This window comes from Camelus dromedarius, chromosome 8 (assembly GCF_036321535.1).
Source record: "Camelus dromedarius isolate mCamDro1 chromosome 8, mCamDro1.pat, whole genome shotgun sequence".
NCBI classification, from domain to species: domain Eukaryota; kingdom Metazoa; phylum Chordata; class Mammalia; order Artiodactyla; family Camelidae; genus Camelus; species Camelus dromedarius.
The window spans coordinates 46,859,838-46,876,757 of NC_087443.1; the positions used below are offsets into that span (position 1 = coordinate 46,859,838).

Sequence of the window (16,920 nt, forward strand, 5' to 3'; positions counted from 1 at the left end):
TAGTAACCATTGTGACAGGTGTGAAGTGATATCTCATTGTGGTTTTGATTTGCATGATTCATGATGTTGAGCATCTTTTCATAGTAGTCTCGTGATCCTTTGTATTTCAGAGGTATCAGTTGTAATACAGCCTCTTTCATTTCTGATATTGTCTCCCTTTTTGTCTTGGCAAGTCTAGATGAAGTTTTGCCAGTTTTGTTTATCTTTTCAAAAAACTCAGCTCTTAGTTTCACTGATTTTTTTTTTTTTTTGAGGGAGGGTTCTTTTTAGTCTCTGTGGTTTAGGAACCACTGATTTTTCAATTGCATTCTATGCTTTGGGAAGAACATTTTGTGAGGTCAGTACACAGCAATATTAATAATTGTTAATGTGTGTATCTCTCTCAGACCATAAATTTCTCTGTTACAAGATCATTTAACTGGTATTTCGCTAGAGCTTGCTATGATGTGTCTCTTCAGCTAATAAATCATATCATGTTCAACTCATTTTAATCCCCACTTTTCCACTAATACCGAGTTATAATTCATCCTGCTCAATTCAGCTATGTTTTGAAAAGTAGGGATGGGAGGGATTTTTAAAAATCCATAAATTATTCTTACTCCTTTTCAACTTTCCCATTAGGTAGTAAACTTGCTTTCAAAACTTCTGTTGGAATTGGTCCCAGTCTCGGGTCTTGACACAGAGGGTATGAGATTCCTGAGTTAAGAAATACCCTAAGTATTCTCACTCCTAGCTGCAATCCTTTGGCAGGCAAGCTTCAGAAATTCAGTTTAATTTCCAGTTTCAGAGGCAACCTAGCTTTCTACAAATCCACTTCAAAATTAAGGTGGAATTCTCAATACTTCTACTTTTTCTGAAGAAGGCAGAGACTAATGATAGTGGTTCCCAAACATTGGAATCACCTGTCAGAATTCCAAAACTGTTGCCACAAATCCGACCACTCAGTCACAGTCTCTGGGGAGGGGTCACGGGCATTTGTAATTGAAGCTTTTCAGGTGATCCCAATGTGAGTGAAAGACAGTGGGAACTGCTAATTAACAACATCTGTAGAATTTGTTTTAATTTATTTATTTAATTTAATTTAATTTATCTGAAACTAATGTCAGAGTTTCAATCCAGGTGTTGATCCTATTATTCTAGCTCCTTTGAAAAGTAGATTCTTTAATAATGAAAATACCCATTTTATGGTCAACCCACAGGAAACGGTGAAGCCAGAGGGGTCTCTGTGGTTACTTCATCTCAATAAATGTGAATTACAACTGAAAGTAAAATTTCTTTTTATGAAAGCCAAGAATAGTCAAGCCATCCTTCAAGTTCTCAAAGCTATCTAATTATACAAAATACATGATAGTATTTTATAATAGAATAAATTAATATATATTTTAATGCTCTGTGATTATTTTTATCAAATTATATATATAGTATAATTAAGTACAAAAACAATGACAATGTAAATCAGTAAGTTATTTTTGTCTAAATGTTATTAATTAAGAGTTGATTAATTTTATTTGAGTTAATGTTAATTATGTAATTCCTTGTAATTAATCCCTTGTAATCCCTCTTATTTAATGCTCTTAAATAATACTGTTATAGAACAAAATAATGTAGTTACTGAACCTTTTTGTATATTTTTATATATGATAAATAATATAGATATATCCATTCAGTGAAGAAAGCACAGGAGTTTACTGATTCATTCAACAAGGACTTAATGAGTAAATACTATAGGAAGCCCAGAACTGGGTGCTGTGGATAGAAGGATGAACAAGATTCTTGTATTCATGAAGTCAACAGTTTAATGGGGAAGACAATCACTTAAACAGTAAATATAAAAATATCATATTTGCACTGGAATAAGCGCTATGAAAAATAACTCATGATAGAACATGAAATAGCTGACTTGGTCTGCAATAAACAGTAGGTCAAGGAAGACTTCCCTTTAGAAGGAAGCTGGGATTTCATGAGACAAAATTAGTATTAGGAGAAAATGGGGCTGACTGTAGTGAAATATCATTTGTATCTGTTTCAGTTTCTTTCATTCAAGTTTGAAATTCAGTAAAAATGAGTTTTCTTAAAGAAGTATCTGCAAACATACAAAATTAACTCTACCACCTAAAAAAAAACTTTTAAATTACTATTTTTGTCACCCTTGACACAAAATGTACTTCCAGACCATAACATCCAGCTCTTAGTTGTCACTCTGCCACCTCCTAGCTGTGTGGTGTTAAGGACATCAGTTTACTTCTCAGCATCTCCTTGTCTTATTGCCCTATTGATTCAGTGAACAGTTGTGTGTGTGTGTGGTTGGGTAGATTGTTTTTTTACCGTTATTGAAGGATAGTCGGTTTACAATGTTGTGTTAGTTTCTGGTGTACAGCGTAGTGATTCAGTTCTATATAAAAATAAAATATTCCTTTCATATTCTTTTTCACTATAAGCTGTTACAAGGTATTAAATATAGTTCCCTGTGCTATACAGTAAGACCTTGTTGTCTATCTAGTTTATATATAGTTGTTAGTATCTGCAAATCCCTAACTCCCGAATTGGATAAAGAAGTTTTTTGTGTGTGTGAACACATACACATACATACAATGGAATACTACTCAGCCATAGCAAAGAATAAAATAATGCCATTTGCAGCAACATGGATGAAACTGGAGATTGTCATACTAACTGAAGTAAGCCAGAATGAGAAAGAAAAACACTATGATATCACTTATATGTGGAATCTAAAAAAAAAAAAAAGACACAGTGAACTCATTGACAAAATAGAAACAGACTCATAGACATAGAAGCTTATGAACAATTTATATACACCTGCTAGTGTTGTTGAACAAATCACATGAAATAAGATACCCAGGCTCAAGTGCTGGTGTATGAGTGCTCAACTAATAGCTCCGCTCTTTTCACATAACCCCTACGTAACTATTCTGTTGGAAGTGAAGTATTTTGATTAAAGGATGTGTAGCAGTGGGTTCTAAACTTAGATGTACAATATCAATGAATGGAGGATCTTTAAAAAATACAGATGCATATACCTCATCTCAAGAGATTCTGATTCAGTAGATCTTGTAAGAGACCCAGTTATCTGTATTTTTTAAAATTTCTCAGAGGTTTCAGGTGGCGCACTGAGTTTAGAAATCACTTATCTAAGAAAGTTAGAAAATGATCATCCCTTTTGTTAGGACTAAAATACAACACCTTGACTTCTTGAATCTAAACTGACATGGAAAAGCCCTTCCTGATGGCAGGAGACACATCACTGTTGTGATATAATTATAGCATCCTGAATTAACAGTGGGCTGCAGTAGTTCTCACACAAGGACACACTGAAAACTCACCCACATTGGAGTCAATGCATGGTTGTAGCAGAACAACCAGTAAAACAGGGTACTTGATGCCTATCCTGAGACCTAAAACTGTGAAATTCAACCCTGATTCCAAGTTCTGCCTCAAAGTTGTGAGTTCATCATCAATTTTGTGCTCTTACTCAAACACTGAATTGAGATATTTGTGTTTATGTGTATGAGCTATTTTTAGCTCTTCAGGATGAATCCATGATATAATTATATCAGATTTTTTTCTTCTGGAAGTTGAAACCACTTAGTGGTCACTTATTAATAAAGAACTACATTTATGCTTATTATTTGTTGTCACTACACAAAGTATAATTTGAAGGATGGACTTAAAGGAAAAGCAACTATAATCAGAATGCAAGGACAGCATTTATGAAGTAGTACACATTGTGTATAGGTGACTTGGTAACTGGACTTAAATGCAAGGATTATCATAATGTAGTTTGTGATATAACATGTAGAAACCATTCTCTTAGAAGAAATAGCATAAAAATTGGTGACTTTAAAGAAAACTTTTCTAGTAATTTATTCATTAAACTATTTCTCTATTCAAGACAGAGATGTTTAACTTGAAAGCAGTTTTACTAATTTAATCTTTAACTTTTTTTTTAATTTAAACACAGGGGGAAGACTTTTTTCATTTAAACACAGGAGAAAGACTGTATAGGGTGTTACATTTCAAATACATCTTAATGGAATTTCATAAAAATAATTTTTTAATTAAGAAACTTGAATGCTGCCTTCTAAGTCATCAGATGAATCTTTAGCCTACTTTAAAAATAACTGCAAAATAATTTAAGGGATATAGAAACTTTATATTTTTTCTTTTTTAAAATTTTTTAAATTATTTTTTATTGATGTATAGTCAATTATAGTGTGTCAATTTCTGGTGTACAGCACAATGTCCCAGCCATGCATATACATACATATATTTGTTTTCATATTTTTTCATTAAAGATTATTACAAGATGTTGAACATAGTTCCCTGTGCTATAAAGAAGAAACTTTTTTAAAAATCTATTTATATATATATAACATTTGTAAATCTCAAAATCCCAAATTTATCCCTTCCCACCTCCTTTCCCTGGTAACCATAAGACTTTTTACTACATCTGCAAGTCTGTTTTGTAGATGATCTCTTGGTGTCCTTTTTTTCTTTTTCTTTTCTTAGATTCCATATGAGTGATATATGGTATTTTTCATTCTCTTTCTGGCTTAGTTCACTTAAAATGATGATCTCTAGGCCCATCCACGTTGCTGCAAATGGTATTATTTTATTCTTTTTTATGGCTGAATACTATTTCATTGTATAAAGATATCACAGCATCTTTATCCAGTCATCTTTTGATGAACGTTTAGGTTGCTTCCATGTCTTGGCTATTGTATATAGTGCTGCTATGAACATTGGGGTGCATGTATCTTTTCACATTCAAGTTCCCTCTGGATATATATGCCCAGGCATAGGATTGTTGGATCATGGTGAATCTATTTTTAGTTTTTTGAGGAATCTCCATACTGTTTTCCATAATTGTTGCACCAAACTACATTCCCACCAGCAGTGTAGGAGGGTTCCCTTTTCTCCACACCCTCTCCAGCATTTATCATTCACGGAGTTTTGAATGACAGCTGTTATGACTGGCGTGAAGTGATACCTCATTGTAGTTTGGATTTGCATTTCTCTTATAATTATTGATACTGAGCATTTTTTCACGTGCATTTTGGATACAGAAACTTTAGATGGTTGAATACCCAGCCCTATTAGTAGTGGTTAAGAGCCTGGAGTTTGAAGCAGACAAAGATTTCAAATCTGGCTGTCACTTAGTAGCTACATGAACTCAAGTAAACAGTTTAAGCCTTCTTAGCTTCTGTTTCCTCATCTATAAAATAGGAGCAATAAACATACCTACATATAGAAGCACTATGAGAGTGAAACAAATAAATATATACAGAACACTTAAATTAGTCTCCGGTAGTGAAAGTCACTCTGAAAAATTGTTGCTATCATGATCATTTCCTGCCATTTGTATTGCTTAGTTGGAAGGAAGTTTTATTTTTAAAAGCCTCAGTTATGAAAAAGTAGAATTTTTATTGAATCCCTACTGCTGTTCAGGCATATTAGTGCATGCTTTCACATCTTCATATAAATGGTAACAGTGTGAATTCATTTGCTCCCCACAGTTTCATGCCCTTATGGTTTATCAAACCAATGACAGAATGATAGAATTGGGAAGGAGAACAAAGGGAAGGAAGGAGAAAGGCAAAGTTGGAGGTGTGTATTAGTTAAAGTAAAACAAAAAACCTAAATCTTAATGGTGTATCACAATTAAAATTTACTTCTTGCTCGTCTAAGTGGAGGATGGAGGGCAGGAGAATCTGTTCCTGCTACTGTGCAGAAATGCGGGAGGAGAGAGGCTCTTCCAGTGAAGAGCGGGACTGCCGTTATCTCCCTGGACACCGGCAGATGGAGGAGAAGCTAGTGCAGTGTCTCCAGGCAAATAACCCCTTGGCCAAGGTCAGTCATGTGACTGCAGTGGAGGCTGCGAAATGGACTTAGGAGGGAAGGAAAACTAGTTTAAGTAAGTTTCAGCCACAAGGTCTAAAACGACAGGTCTGGGAGGAAGCATCTGCTAAAGGCTAGGTCATGAGAAGTAAAAAACAATAAAATAGAAAAGACATTGAAAGTCTCATGGAAAAGGTAATGAAATAGATGAGAAGGAATGAGCGAAAACTATGAAAGCAAGAATAGGGTTTCTAAAAGGGAGAGAGATGGTATGAGCAGCAAGGAGAAAGATGCTGAATGAAGGCTTCATTTAAGAAAGACATTGACCAGTTATTGAATTATGCCAAAAAGTGACCTCAGCCTTAGAAAAGTGAAAGTGGGCTTTTTGGTATGTTTTAAACATATTCTGCAATAAGCACCTGAGTGTCAGACATCACAGAGCTTAGTCCTACTTGATCAAAAAGATAATCAAGACTGGTAATAAAACTGTGAAATATGCAGAACTCCCTGAGTAAAGAGTTTCCATTTTGTCTAGAGCTTTCCATTTAGGTTGGTTGTAAAATTCAGTCCCCATGCCTGTAAGATTAAAAGCCAAGCTGTCTGAGAAGGCTAACTATATCGTCAGGAAGAGAAGAGTGAGAGTTTTCTCATCAATAAAGATATCTAAACTAAAGGCCACGTCATGCTTTGGTAGTTTATGTATTTGTGTGATTTATGTGCCCTGTCAAACAGTCCATCCCTGTATATATAGTAGTTGATAAAGTATGAAGACAGATGAACATAGAGAAAAAAATGTATCTGTTATAACAGAATTGTGATTGTTTTTTTCTTTTGCCCAGTCCTTCTTTTGGATATTTTAAAGTATTTGTTTTAGTATGTTTTGTAATTTTACTAAAATTTTAACAAATATTCTTATTTCTCCTTTATTCGTTATTCATTCGTTCAACAAATACTTGCTGAGGGTCTTCTCTGTACCAGATAGAGTTCTCCCAGTCAGTATTTTTTTTTAAATTTATCAAAATACTGTCAGTTACAAGGTGTCAATTTCTGGTGTACAGCACAATGTCCCAGTCTTGCATATACGTATATTTATTTTCATATTCTTTTTCATTTAAGGTTACTACAAGATAATGAACATGGTTCCCCACTCCATACAGCAGAAACTTTTTTAAAATCTATTTTTATATATAGTGGCTACATTTGTAAATCTCAAAATCCCAAATTTATCCCTTTCCACCTCCTTTTCCTGGTAACTGTAAGACTTCATTATGTCTGCAGGTCTGTTTCTTTTTTGTAGGTGAGTTCGTAGTGGCTTTTTTTTAGATTTCAGATATGAATAATAACATGGTATTTTTCTTTCTCTTTCTGGTTTACTTCACTTAGAATGACAATCTCTAGGTCCAACCATGTTGCTGCAAATGGCATTGTTTTATTCTTTTTTATGACTGAGTACTATTCCATTGTATAAATATACCACAATTTCTCTTTTTTTTTTAACATTTTTTATTGATTTATAATCATTTTACAATGTTGTGTCAAATTCCAGTGGAGAGCACAATTTTTCAGTTATACATGAACATGTATATATTCATTGTCACATTTTTTTCTCTGTGAGCTACCGTAAGATCTTATATATATTTCCCTGTAATTCTCATTGTAGTTTTGATTTGCATTTCTCTGATAATTAGTGATATTGAACATTTTTTCATGTGTCTATTGGCCATTTGTATGTCTTCATTAGAGAATTTCTTGTTTAGGTCCTCTGCTCACTTTTGGATTGTGGTTTTTTGTTTGTTTGTTTGTTTGTTATTAAGTTGTATGAGCTGTTTATATATTCTGGAAATTAAGCTTTTTGTCAGTCATATCATTTGCAAATATTTTCTCCCATTCTGTACATTGTTGTTTTATTTTGCTTATGGTTTCTTTCGCTGTGCAAAAGCTTATAAGTTTAATTAGGTCCCATTTCCTTATTTTTGCTTTTATTTGTATTGCCTAGGTAGACTGCCCTAGGAGAATATTGCTAGGATTTATGTCAGAGAATGTTTTGCATATGTTTTCTTCTAGATTTATTGTGTCTTGTCTTATATTTAAATCTTTAAGCCATTTTGAATTTATTTTTGTGTATGGGGTGAAGGAATGTTCTAACTTCATTGATTTACATGCTGCTATCCAATTTTCCCAATACCACTTGCTGAAGAGCCTGTCTTTTCTCCATTTTATATTCTTGCCTCCTTTGTCAAAGATTAATTGACCATAGGTCTGTGGGTTTACCAGTCAGTACTTCTTGAAAGGAAAAGAATCTGGTTAGTAGGGAGAGGATATGTTTCTTTGGGAAATTCAGGGAAGAGTAACTCTGTACTGCTGATAACGTTCTTAAATATACAGTGTTTAAGAGATTGTTGGCATCACAATGTGAGTATTCCTCTTGGCACACCGGAGTATTCCTCTTTGCACACCGGATGCCCTGACCACTAGATTGATAGGGATAGAAAGGTTTTAAATGTAGGCAAGGAGGGAGCGATGACCCTAATCAGAATGAGGTGCGTCAAGATATCTACTTGACATGTCCAAAAGTTTGAAGAAAACCCAAGTTTTTAGTTTAGATTTACTGCTAGTAGTAGTATCTTGCCTGAGTGGAAAATGGAAAATAATGAAAAGAAGGAGATTAAATAGTTTCCATAATCCTACCATCCAGATATGGCTGTCTAGACTAACATATTTGATGTTACTACAGGTAATTCTGATAATGCTGTATATGTTCTGTAATATAACTTTTAAAAACATTCTAACATGAAGAAATATGAACATTTCTCCAGATAAGCTTGATGATTGCAGAATATTTTCAGGACATGTTTTATCTAAACAGTTCTCTCTTATTAGACACAATTCATTTTTAATTCGGGCTATTATAATGTCACTGCAGATGGTTTTTTGTATACACATTTCATGATTCAGTTCTTAGAACGAATTTGTATAAGTTAAATTGCTGCAGGGGGAATTTTCACATTTTAAAAATACTTGCCAAATTGCCTTCCAGAAAGGCAAAGCCGATTGCAGTTACTACTAGCAGTGTATGAGACTGCCCTGTTTTCTGATCCTCTGCCAAGACTATCTTCTTTTAATTTGAACTTGAGAGCATCACAGATACGTGAAATTATCCAGCAATAGCTCTCTCTTTAAAAGTAATTTTTGCCTATCAGAATAAAGTTAGTGTGAAATACTGTGAAGTGTAATATGGAGTTATTCTCAGATATGCTTCATGTCTTCCACCACTTTTATTTTATTAAATTTGTTTCATAGGTTATCACTATGGGGGGTCAATTATCACTGGCCTTCAAATGTAATTTTACATTCACTAATAGAGACTGTCATATGATTTTAATTTATATGACTTTTTTGGCCAAAAATAATTCCATGATTTGTGAAAGCTATGTATTAATTACAAGTCAAAAACAGAAATCTCAAATATAATTTCTTTAATTCCAACTCTACCTAATACAACAACTTATGCTGGAAATAAAGTAATGTTATTCTTATTTTACGACTCTTTTGGCAAAAAATATCACCACACTTTGTGAAGACAGTCTAGTAATCTTTTGAGACAAAATACGTCTCAAACATTGTCTTCAACTCCATTTTCACCTAATACGGTAACTGTTGCTGAAAATGAAGAGTTTCTACCTTTTCTTTTCCCTAGATAACAAATTAAGTTACAACCAAATCAGAGCAACAAATTAAGTTACAAGCATATCGAAGCAGCAAAGTCCTCCTCCTCTCAGATACCCCACACTTCAGCCATGATGGATTATTGCCTTTTTTTTTTTAAACGCAGTATGTATTTCATTTTTATAGCTTTGTAATTTGGCTCACATTGCTTCTTCTGTCTCCAACACTCTTTCTTTTCTACCTTGTGAACCCCCTGCTCATTCTTCAAAACTAATATGTGGTAGACATGACACATGGTGCCTTGTAGAACTACCAAAGTTCTTATTAAAGGGTGGGCTGGATGTAGTTAGCTGTGTTTGTATTTTGGGATCTGGGTAGCCAAGCTAGCCAAGCAGACCAGAGGTGAACCCCAGATCAAAGCTGAACTAATCAGAACCCTCGCCCAAGAATTTGGAGTGGAGTCTCTGAGAGGCTAAGCAGTTTGCTGAGCAGAGCTGAGCCCGAAGCCACTTGTATTGGGGACAGGATATGTGCTACTGTGACAAGCAACAGACATGTGCAAATTACAGTAGAGCAGAAATCATTAGCAAGCTATGAAGCCAGTCTGCAGAATGGTTTTCATACCAATTTCCATGGGAGGTTGCATTCCAACCATGTATCCCTTTTACTTTCTCTAGTTTAATGGTTTCTCTTCCTTAAAATAAATGGACTTGAAGAGAAGATGGTCCAAATACCACTGCTTCCCTGAAGCTTTTTTGGAGCACCTACAGGCTGATTTAATCACTTTAATCTGTTGTTAGGTAGTCACAATATCTTATAAAATGTCTTTCAATAGAAAAGATCTAAAATGGATTTTTTACTATAAGCTATAAATAATGCTAAGTATTATTATAATGCATGCATTATTCTCACATCTACGCTCTAAAGTTGGTATTCACTCCACATTACTAATGAGGTTATATCCTTTGCCCAACATCATTTAGTTAGAAACAGAGTGGGCCATGATTCCATCACAAATCTGATTCCATGCACTATGTCTCAAACCACTGTACTGAACCAAACCCCAGCACTAATAGTTGTTTATCATCCCCTTTTGCTAAAAGGTGAGTTCCTTGACATTAGAGAGGATATTATGTACATTGTTTCAAATTCCAGTATAGTACCTATTGAGCACCAAAGGCTCAGTAAATGTTAATTAAATTAAAATTATCTAGCATTACCCAGTTGGTAGTCTCAAATTATAGATTTGTCTGTTTCTAAGCTGTTAACATTAGGACAGATATAAAGGCCCACATTATACACACATTTGTACAAATATCAGATGCCTAAATTATGGAGACTTTTTTTTAGTGTGGAGATAAATAATTCTATGTTGGTTCTGTACCCAGTAATAATTTAGAAAATATGATAATTGTAATATAGAACTCAATGGAACACATGTTATAAGCCTAATGGTAGCATTGTCCATTTCTCTTTAAGATTATAAACAAAGTTGGTAGCTTGATAAAGTTAGATATTATAGTTAAAAGTGAAGAAAAATTTAATGATTTTACCTGAAATTTCCCTAAGGTGCTAATTTGACTATGTGATTAGAAATACTGAAATTGACAACATTTATGACTACGTAACTATTACTAAGTCCATGATTGAATTGGTATAATTTGATTTACCATGGGAAAAATCCATAAACTGTTTTGATCTGCTGAAATTTGAACAGTCACATTTGGGTTGCATATCTTTATTTTTTTCCATATAATATATTCCCATCCTCATTCTTATCAGTATATTTCAGGTTAAACAAAATTTGAAATATTTAACTCTTCTAGCAAAACAATAAAAACGGTAACAACTTAATTTTGTATTTAATAATTATTTTGAAATCAAAGGAATTGAAACAAGTCTACCTTTAACTAACTACCTTTAAAAACTAAAACAGAGATGACTGTTTAGTGTGAAATTGTTAGGAAGAGCCTATATTTCCCTCCTCCTCCTTTGATACAATTTATCGAGAGTTCAGTCATCACTAGATCAATGATAAGCAGGCATCTGGACATTTGCCCATGACACCCCTTGTGAGGAGCTACAGAAAGTCTGCTTTTTATATTCAGATTTTGTTTCCAAAATGAGTCATTATCTTATCCTACAACAATATCAGCTCAGGAACACAAAAAAATTCTCTACTAATGACACAATATAAAACAAAAACACTGGAAACAATTTGTCTGTCAATAATGACTCTAAGTAAATTATGGAATAGCCATTCCAAAATGCCACACTTTCAAGGCAACCATTAAAAGAAATGAGACTCCTCTCTATGTATTACCTAGACTGATCTGTGAGACACTTAAAACGTACAAGGCACAGGGCAGTGTGGAGTATGCTACCATTTGAGGAAATACCTTGTGAATGCATTCCCAAATTCTTCTGTTTTCCATTTAAATAAATTGTTAAAATACTCCTCAAATATTAACAGCCACTATCTAAAATGTTAGAGGTTCCTTACATGATCCTGTTTTGTATTGTATCTGACTTCCATCTTCCAGCCTTCATTACTAGCTAATAAAGTATCTGCAGTTTTCCTGATACTTTTTTCACCTTAATAAATGTGCAGAATTTCATTTTGATATGCCTTTCTAACTCATCAGATGGGTAGGAAGAAGAGGCATCTGCCCGTGGTAGGTTTCTTGTCCTCCCATCCCCATCAGGCCACGGGAAGCAAGAAGGGCTAGAACCAGGACTGGTGCTGAGATGTACAGAGGCAGAGAGTCTGGCCTCAGCCCGTTCCTGTAGGAGTGAAGGGATCCCATAACCAAGGCCCATTTAAACCATTGCTCCTCTCCCCTCTTAAAACAGAGGCCCTTCTTTCTTATTTTTGAAGAAAGGGTTTCCTGTTTCCTCTATTGTGCTTTATTGGAGACAGCAGGCCTTAGAATTGGCCTTCCTGGCACATCAGCCAACAAGCACATGTAGAAAAAGAAAGTTTCTCCAGGGTGAGTAAGCTGAAACTTGCAGACAAAAAGAATGTAACAACAGACATCCTGCCGGTTCCCCTCTCAGGGAAGAACCAACCAACCCTTGTGTCTTGTTGGCAAAGACCCTTGAAATCGAACCACTTCCAGGGATACAAAAACAACAAACATTCTAGGACATCTGTGTTATTTAAGGAAATGTTCTGGACAGTTGATCAGTCACTGTCCTCTGGAGTGCCTCAAAGCCAGCATTGTGTGGTTTGGATGTGGACTTTTTGTATATTACAGAATAAGTGTAAATTAGGACCGTTGCACTCCCCTTCCCCCATCTCGTATTTGCCAGTATCAACGTTGGCAAGTAAAAATGCAAAGTCAGTATAGATTTCATTTCTGTGGATTTTCTTTTAAACAATAAACCCGCATCCTTATTCTAATCAACAGATTTCTGGTTAAGCAAAAATTGAAATATTCAACTCACCTAGCAAGAGAAAAGAATGAAATGAAAGAGGATTTGTGGTTTTTATGTAATAATTATTTAAAAATCAAAGAAATTAGAGCAAGTTTTTCTGGCATGAAGTGGTATTTAAGATACTTCAAATTAACTAATTTGGTACAAAATCTGCATGTATTTATCAATTGTTTACATGCAAACACCACATACATACAGCCCGCTCAGATCACACTGCCAAAATTTATCTATACTTGTAACACTTCATGGTATTAAATGTTAAATTTTATTTCAAGGACTATCACAGCCTAGAGGTAAACATAATCCAAGCACTGAGATAGTACATTTTGGAAAATAAGCTAATATTTTCATGATTAATTTTATATACCTATCATTTGCCATTCTAAAAGCTCCTTGCATTCTAGATTCTAGAATTAAAAGGGGAAAGGCTTATGCATTTAGGAAGTGTCAGCTGAAATTATTTATTTCAATTCAATATAGAATATTAGAATCACGATAACAATCAATGTGTACAAAAATTTACATAACGAGAAGAACAATAGACAATGCAGCACCTTTAGAAAAATAATTAAAAGTTTTGTTGCATTTACAAGTAAGTGCCACACTGAGAATTTACAACACAGTAATTTACTGCAATCAATGACAGGGGAGTTCCATAAAGAAACAAAGCTCTTACACTCCAGATTTTCGGAAGGTATTATTGGAATGTTTAACTGTAACCACAGAATTTGTATATCCTTAAGGATTGAGCTCACAAAAGTCACAAACGGTTTTCATAGAATATATTAGGTAAATGGAGTCCACTGTGTTCGGACAGCTGGCTTAGTGTCTCTGACAGGTGTGAAGCCGAGAAGAATTACTGGCTTGATGGTGATCTTTCTGTATCCGGCAGGACAGGCCTTCTCCGCAGTAACAACGCTGGAATATCTCCAGCCCGTGGGAGCCTTTTCTCCTGTGCTTGGTGCACACTTGACCTTCTTTGAGGACAGGTTTACAGATTTTGGACCAGAAATGTCTAGCACAACACAACCCTGTGGCACAGTCTGATGATCGGAGACAGACAGAGCCTTCTTGTCCTAGGAAGGAGGAGACAATAGGAAAAGCACATGGTCACTGCTAAGCCTCCGTTATTTCATTAAGGTAGTCCAAAAGACACTTTGAGGTGCTTACCAAAAAGAATGAGTCTTAAGGTCTTTTAACCTACCTTTGCTATGATACATTTTTGCAGACAGTGTAGTTCTTCTGGGGTACCCATCCAGGGTGCTGTGATCATTACCAAAGCTTTCAATAATGGTTTCCTCAATTTCCCCTCGATGGAAATGATTGTGATCAGAAGGCATACATATTCCTAAGGAAGGAGAAGATAGTGTTTAACCCCTGACCTGGAATGTGTTACTGCTAATAGCTGTGACAGTGGCAGTCTGTTATACCTGCACCGACTTGAGTTACCTCATTATAGTAATATTATTTTAAACATGAACCAAACTTCCTTTCTACTGTTAAAGCAAAATTCCCCAAGTGGATAGAAGCGTCAGTGTGCACTCATAGGCAATATCCCCAATCTAGCCATTTAAGACACTTCCCACCAACTGTGGTAGTGGCAATGAGATTTCTGCCCATTTTAATATCACCCTTGGGATAAGAAAAATAAAATCAGTCACTTAAAGTTTTTAAAAATAACTTCTCTGCCCTTAGTGCTATATGGGTACTGCCAGACTAAGTTAAGCAAATGCAACACCAGATGCCTCGAAGATTACAATCTCACTCACCAGTTACTTTACTGTATAATTTCTGTATTACAGAGATTTAGTTCATCCCGGAGTATTACTGGGTCCTAAGAAGGGTCGCCACCCTTCAGTTTATTTCTGGAGACTTCTTTGGCTGTCTGAATCTACCTCTTTGAGACATTAAATTTTAGTGGACATGTGGTTGAGGGGAGGAGTACTTATTTTATGGCAGCGGGACTTGGAGGCAGAGAAGGATGGAGACGCCAAGGATGCAAGGCTATCAAGGTCTCCCTTAAGAATGGCCAGCACAGATAAATCACTGTCTGCTGACAGATAACAGTTTGAACAGGGATCGTGAGGGAGAGGCACTATAAGAAAAATGAAAGAGGCAACTAAACATCCCTTCTGGTTTCCTTGGTCTCTTTATAATTACACCTCCCCACCCCATCTTTCTCAAATGGTGTCAAGACTCTCCCTAGACAAATTTTTGTGTAAGGGTCCATTCTGAGGTAAGACGTCGTGTTAAATAATCGAGGGGCACGGGAAGATAAGGAGCTCCAGAACTTCCTTCTCTTTGCTCCCGAATTTAACACTCGCCACGAAGGTGTTGCAGGGGAACCTCTCACGCTGAAGTCCCACTTGCAGGTGGTGCAGCGTGTTCTCAGAAGCAGAGCGTTGTCTCCCAGCGGTGGGCTCAGGCTCGTAGAGGGTAGTTTGAGTCTGAAAGGGAGCTGCCCGACTCACCATTTTTGCAGTAATTCCCAGGACAGCACATAGCATGACGCATGCAGCGTTTTCGGCGCTTCCTGCAGGCGAGGCAGATTTGCGCACCGGAGCCCGCTCCGCGGGTGGGACTCGCGCAGTACTCATCAGTGCTGCACTCCTCGTCCTCGGCACATGGGTATGGCTGTGGGAATGGGGCCAGGAGAGGGTGAGGCACCTGGGCATCCAGGTACCACATTCCTGAACTTGGATGCTCATCAGAGTCCCTTTCTGCCCACCTCTCCAAAAGCTGTTGCCGCCCACTGCACCGAAAGGCAGATTTTCCGAATAAGCCTTGAACCGCGCACACCTAGCACGTTCTACTCCCTCCTCCCCAAATGAGACCACTTCAAGGTCACAGAGTTCCCAGATCCCTGAGACCCTTCTCACCTGGTAGTTGTCAACCGTCTGGTACTTGTTGCCGCCCTCCAACAGAATTCCGGGAGCAGCGCTGACTGCGGAGCCTGGGTGCCCGGCAGCGCCGCCCAGCGGTGGGGGCAGGTTCTTGATGGCGTTGGAATTGACGAGAACCGAGTTCAAGGTGGCGCTCACTCCGAGCAGAGGGTGGCTGCAAAGAGCCGCAGCTACCAGGGCTACCAAGACCCGGGCAGCACCTACTGTGCCCAGAGTCGTCATCTCAGAAAGGCTCAGGGAGAGAAAGAGAAAGGAATGTCACTTCGCAAGCCTGGTCTCCTGGAAGCCGTGCCGGCGCAGCTGCAGAGTCAGTGTTCCGAGAGCCTCCGCCGGTCCCGGAGTCCTCACTGCGGGGCTCTGCGCGGCCACCGCCACCGCGGCTGCCTTTATACTGCGGGCTCTGAGCATTCCGGCCCCTTGGGGGGAGACAACAAAGCCGGGTTGGGATTTCAAAGCGTTGGGAGGGGCTGGGAGGGGGTGTGTTTGTGTACATGAAGGGGAGCCTTTGACAATCTTCACCCCGCCCCTCCCTTGCGCGCGGCCGCCGTTCTGCCCAGCTCACCTTCGGGGTGATGGTAATCAGTGAGCATTAGAGGAAACGACTTTAATAAATGCGGAAAGACGGTGGAACTTCGGGAACTTGGGTGCCCTTGCCTTGAAGTAGGGATTGGAATATCGGGATCTGAAATACTTTTCATACAGGCATTGTGATACTCTCTGCAAAACCACTTATCTCTTCCTTATGCCAGTACTGATTTATTGAGCGCGTAGATAATATTCAGTATTAAGTACAAATCAATTAGTAATTCAAAGTCTAGCGAGAGGGTCAAGTGGCCGTTGCAAGTTGCTGATTAACCCTTTACAGTCACGGTTTTCAGATTTGTGGTGAGATCCTTTGCTTTAAGTTCCTTCAGTTCCTTCCCCTGGCTTCTGTGCCCACCACCTCCCCCAGCCCCCGCCACCCGCCACCACGGGAAAAATGTGCAAAGAGAAAGACATTAGCACATCAAACGAGGGTAAGAAGGAAGAAGAACTAATTCTCTTTTGATGGGAAGTT

The 16,920-nt window shown here is 37.2% G+C and overlaps 1 protein-coding gene across 1 annotated transcript; it reads right to left on the minus strand.

Annotated features, from left to right (window-relative positions):
• Positions 1-13,141: 13,141 nt before the first annotated feature.
• Positions 13,142-16,253, minus strand: DKK1 (dickkopf WNT signaling pathway inhibitor 1). The gene is made up of 4 exons (XM_010975493.3): positions 15,840-16,253; positions 15,432-15,594; positions 14,165-14,308; positions 13,142-14,036 (listed from the first exon to the last, which is right to left on the minus strand). The coding sequence occupies exons 1-4, from the start codon at positions 16,083-16,085 to the stop codon at positions 13,783-13,785; spliced, it is 807 nt and encodes a 268-aa protein (XP_010973795.1). The 5' UTR covers positions 16,086-16,253; the 3' UTR covers positions 13,142-13,782.
• Between the last annotated feature and the right edge of the window lie 667 nt (positions 16,254-16,920).

Bases quoted from the DNA above. Each gene is read 5' to 3' on its own strand.
- DKK1 (XM_010975493.3), bottom strand. From the start codon at position 16,085: ATGACGACTCTGGGCACAGTAGGTGCTGCCCGGGTCTTGGTAGCCCTG. The intron at 15,595-15,839 runs GTGAGAAGGGTC...CCATTCCCACAG, and splicing joins AGACGGTTGACAACTACCAG to CCATACCCATGTGCCGAGGA. The intron at 14,037-14,164 runs GTAGGTTAAAAG...CCTCCTTCCTAG, and splicing joins AAAAATGTATCATAGCAAAG to GACAAGAAGGCTCTGTCTGT.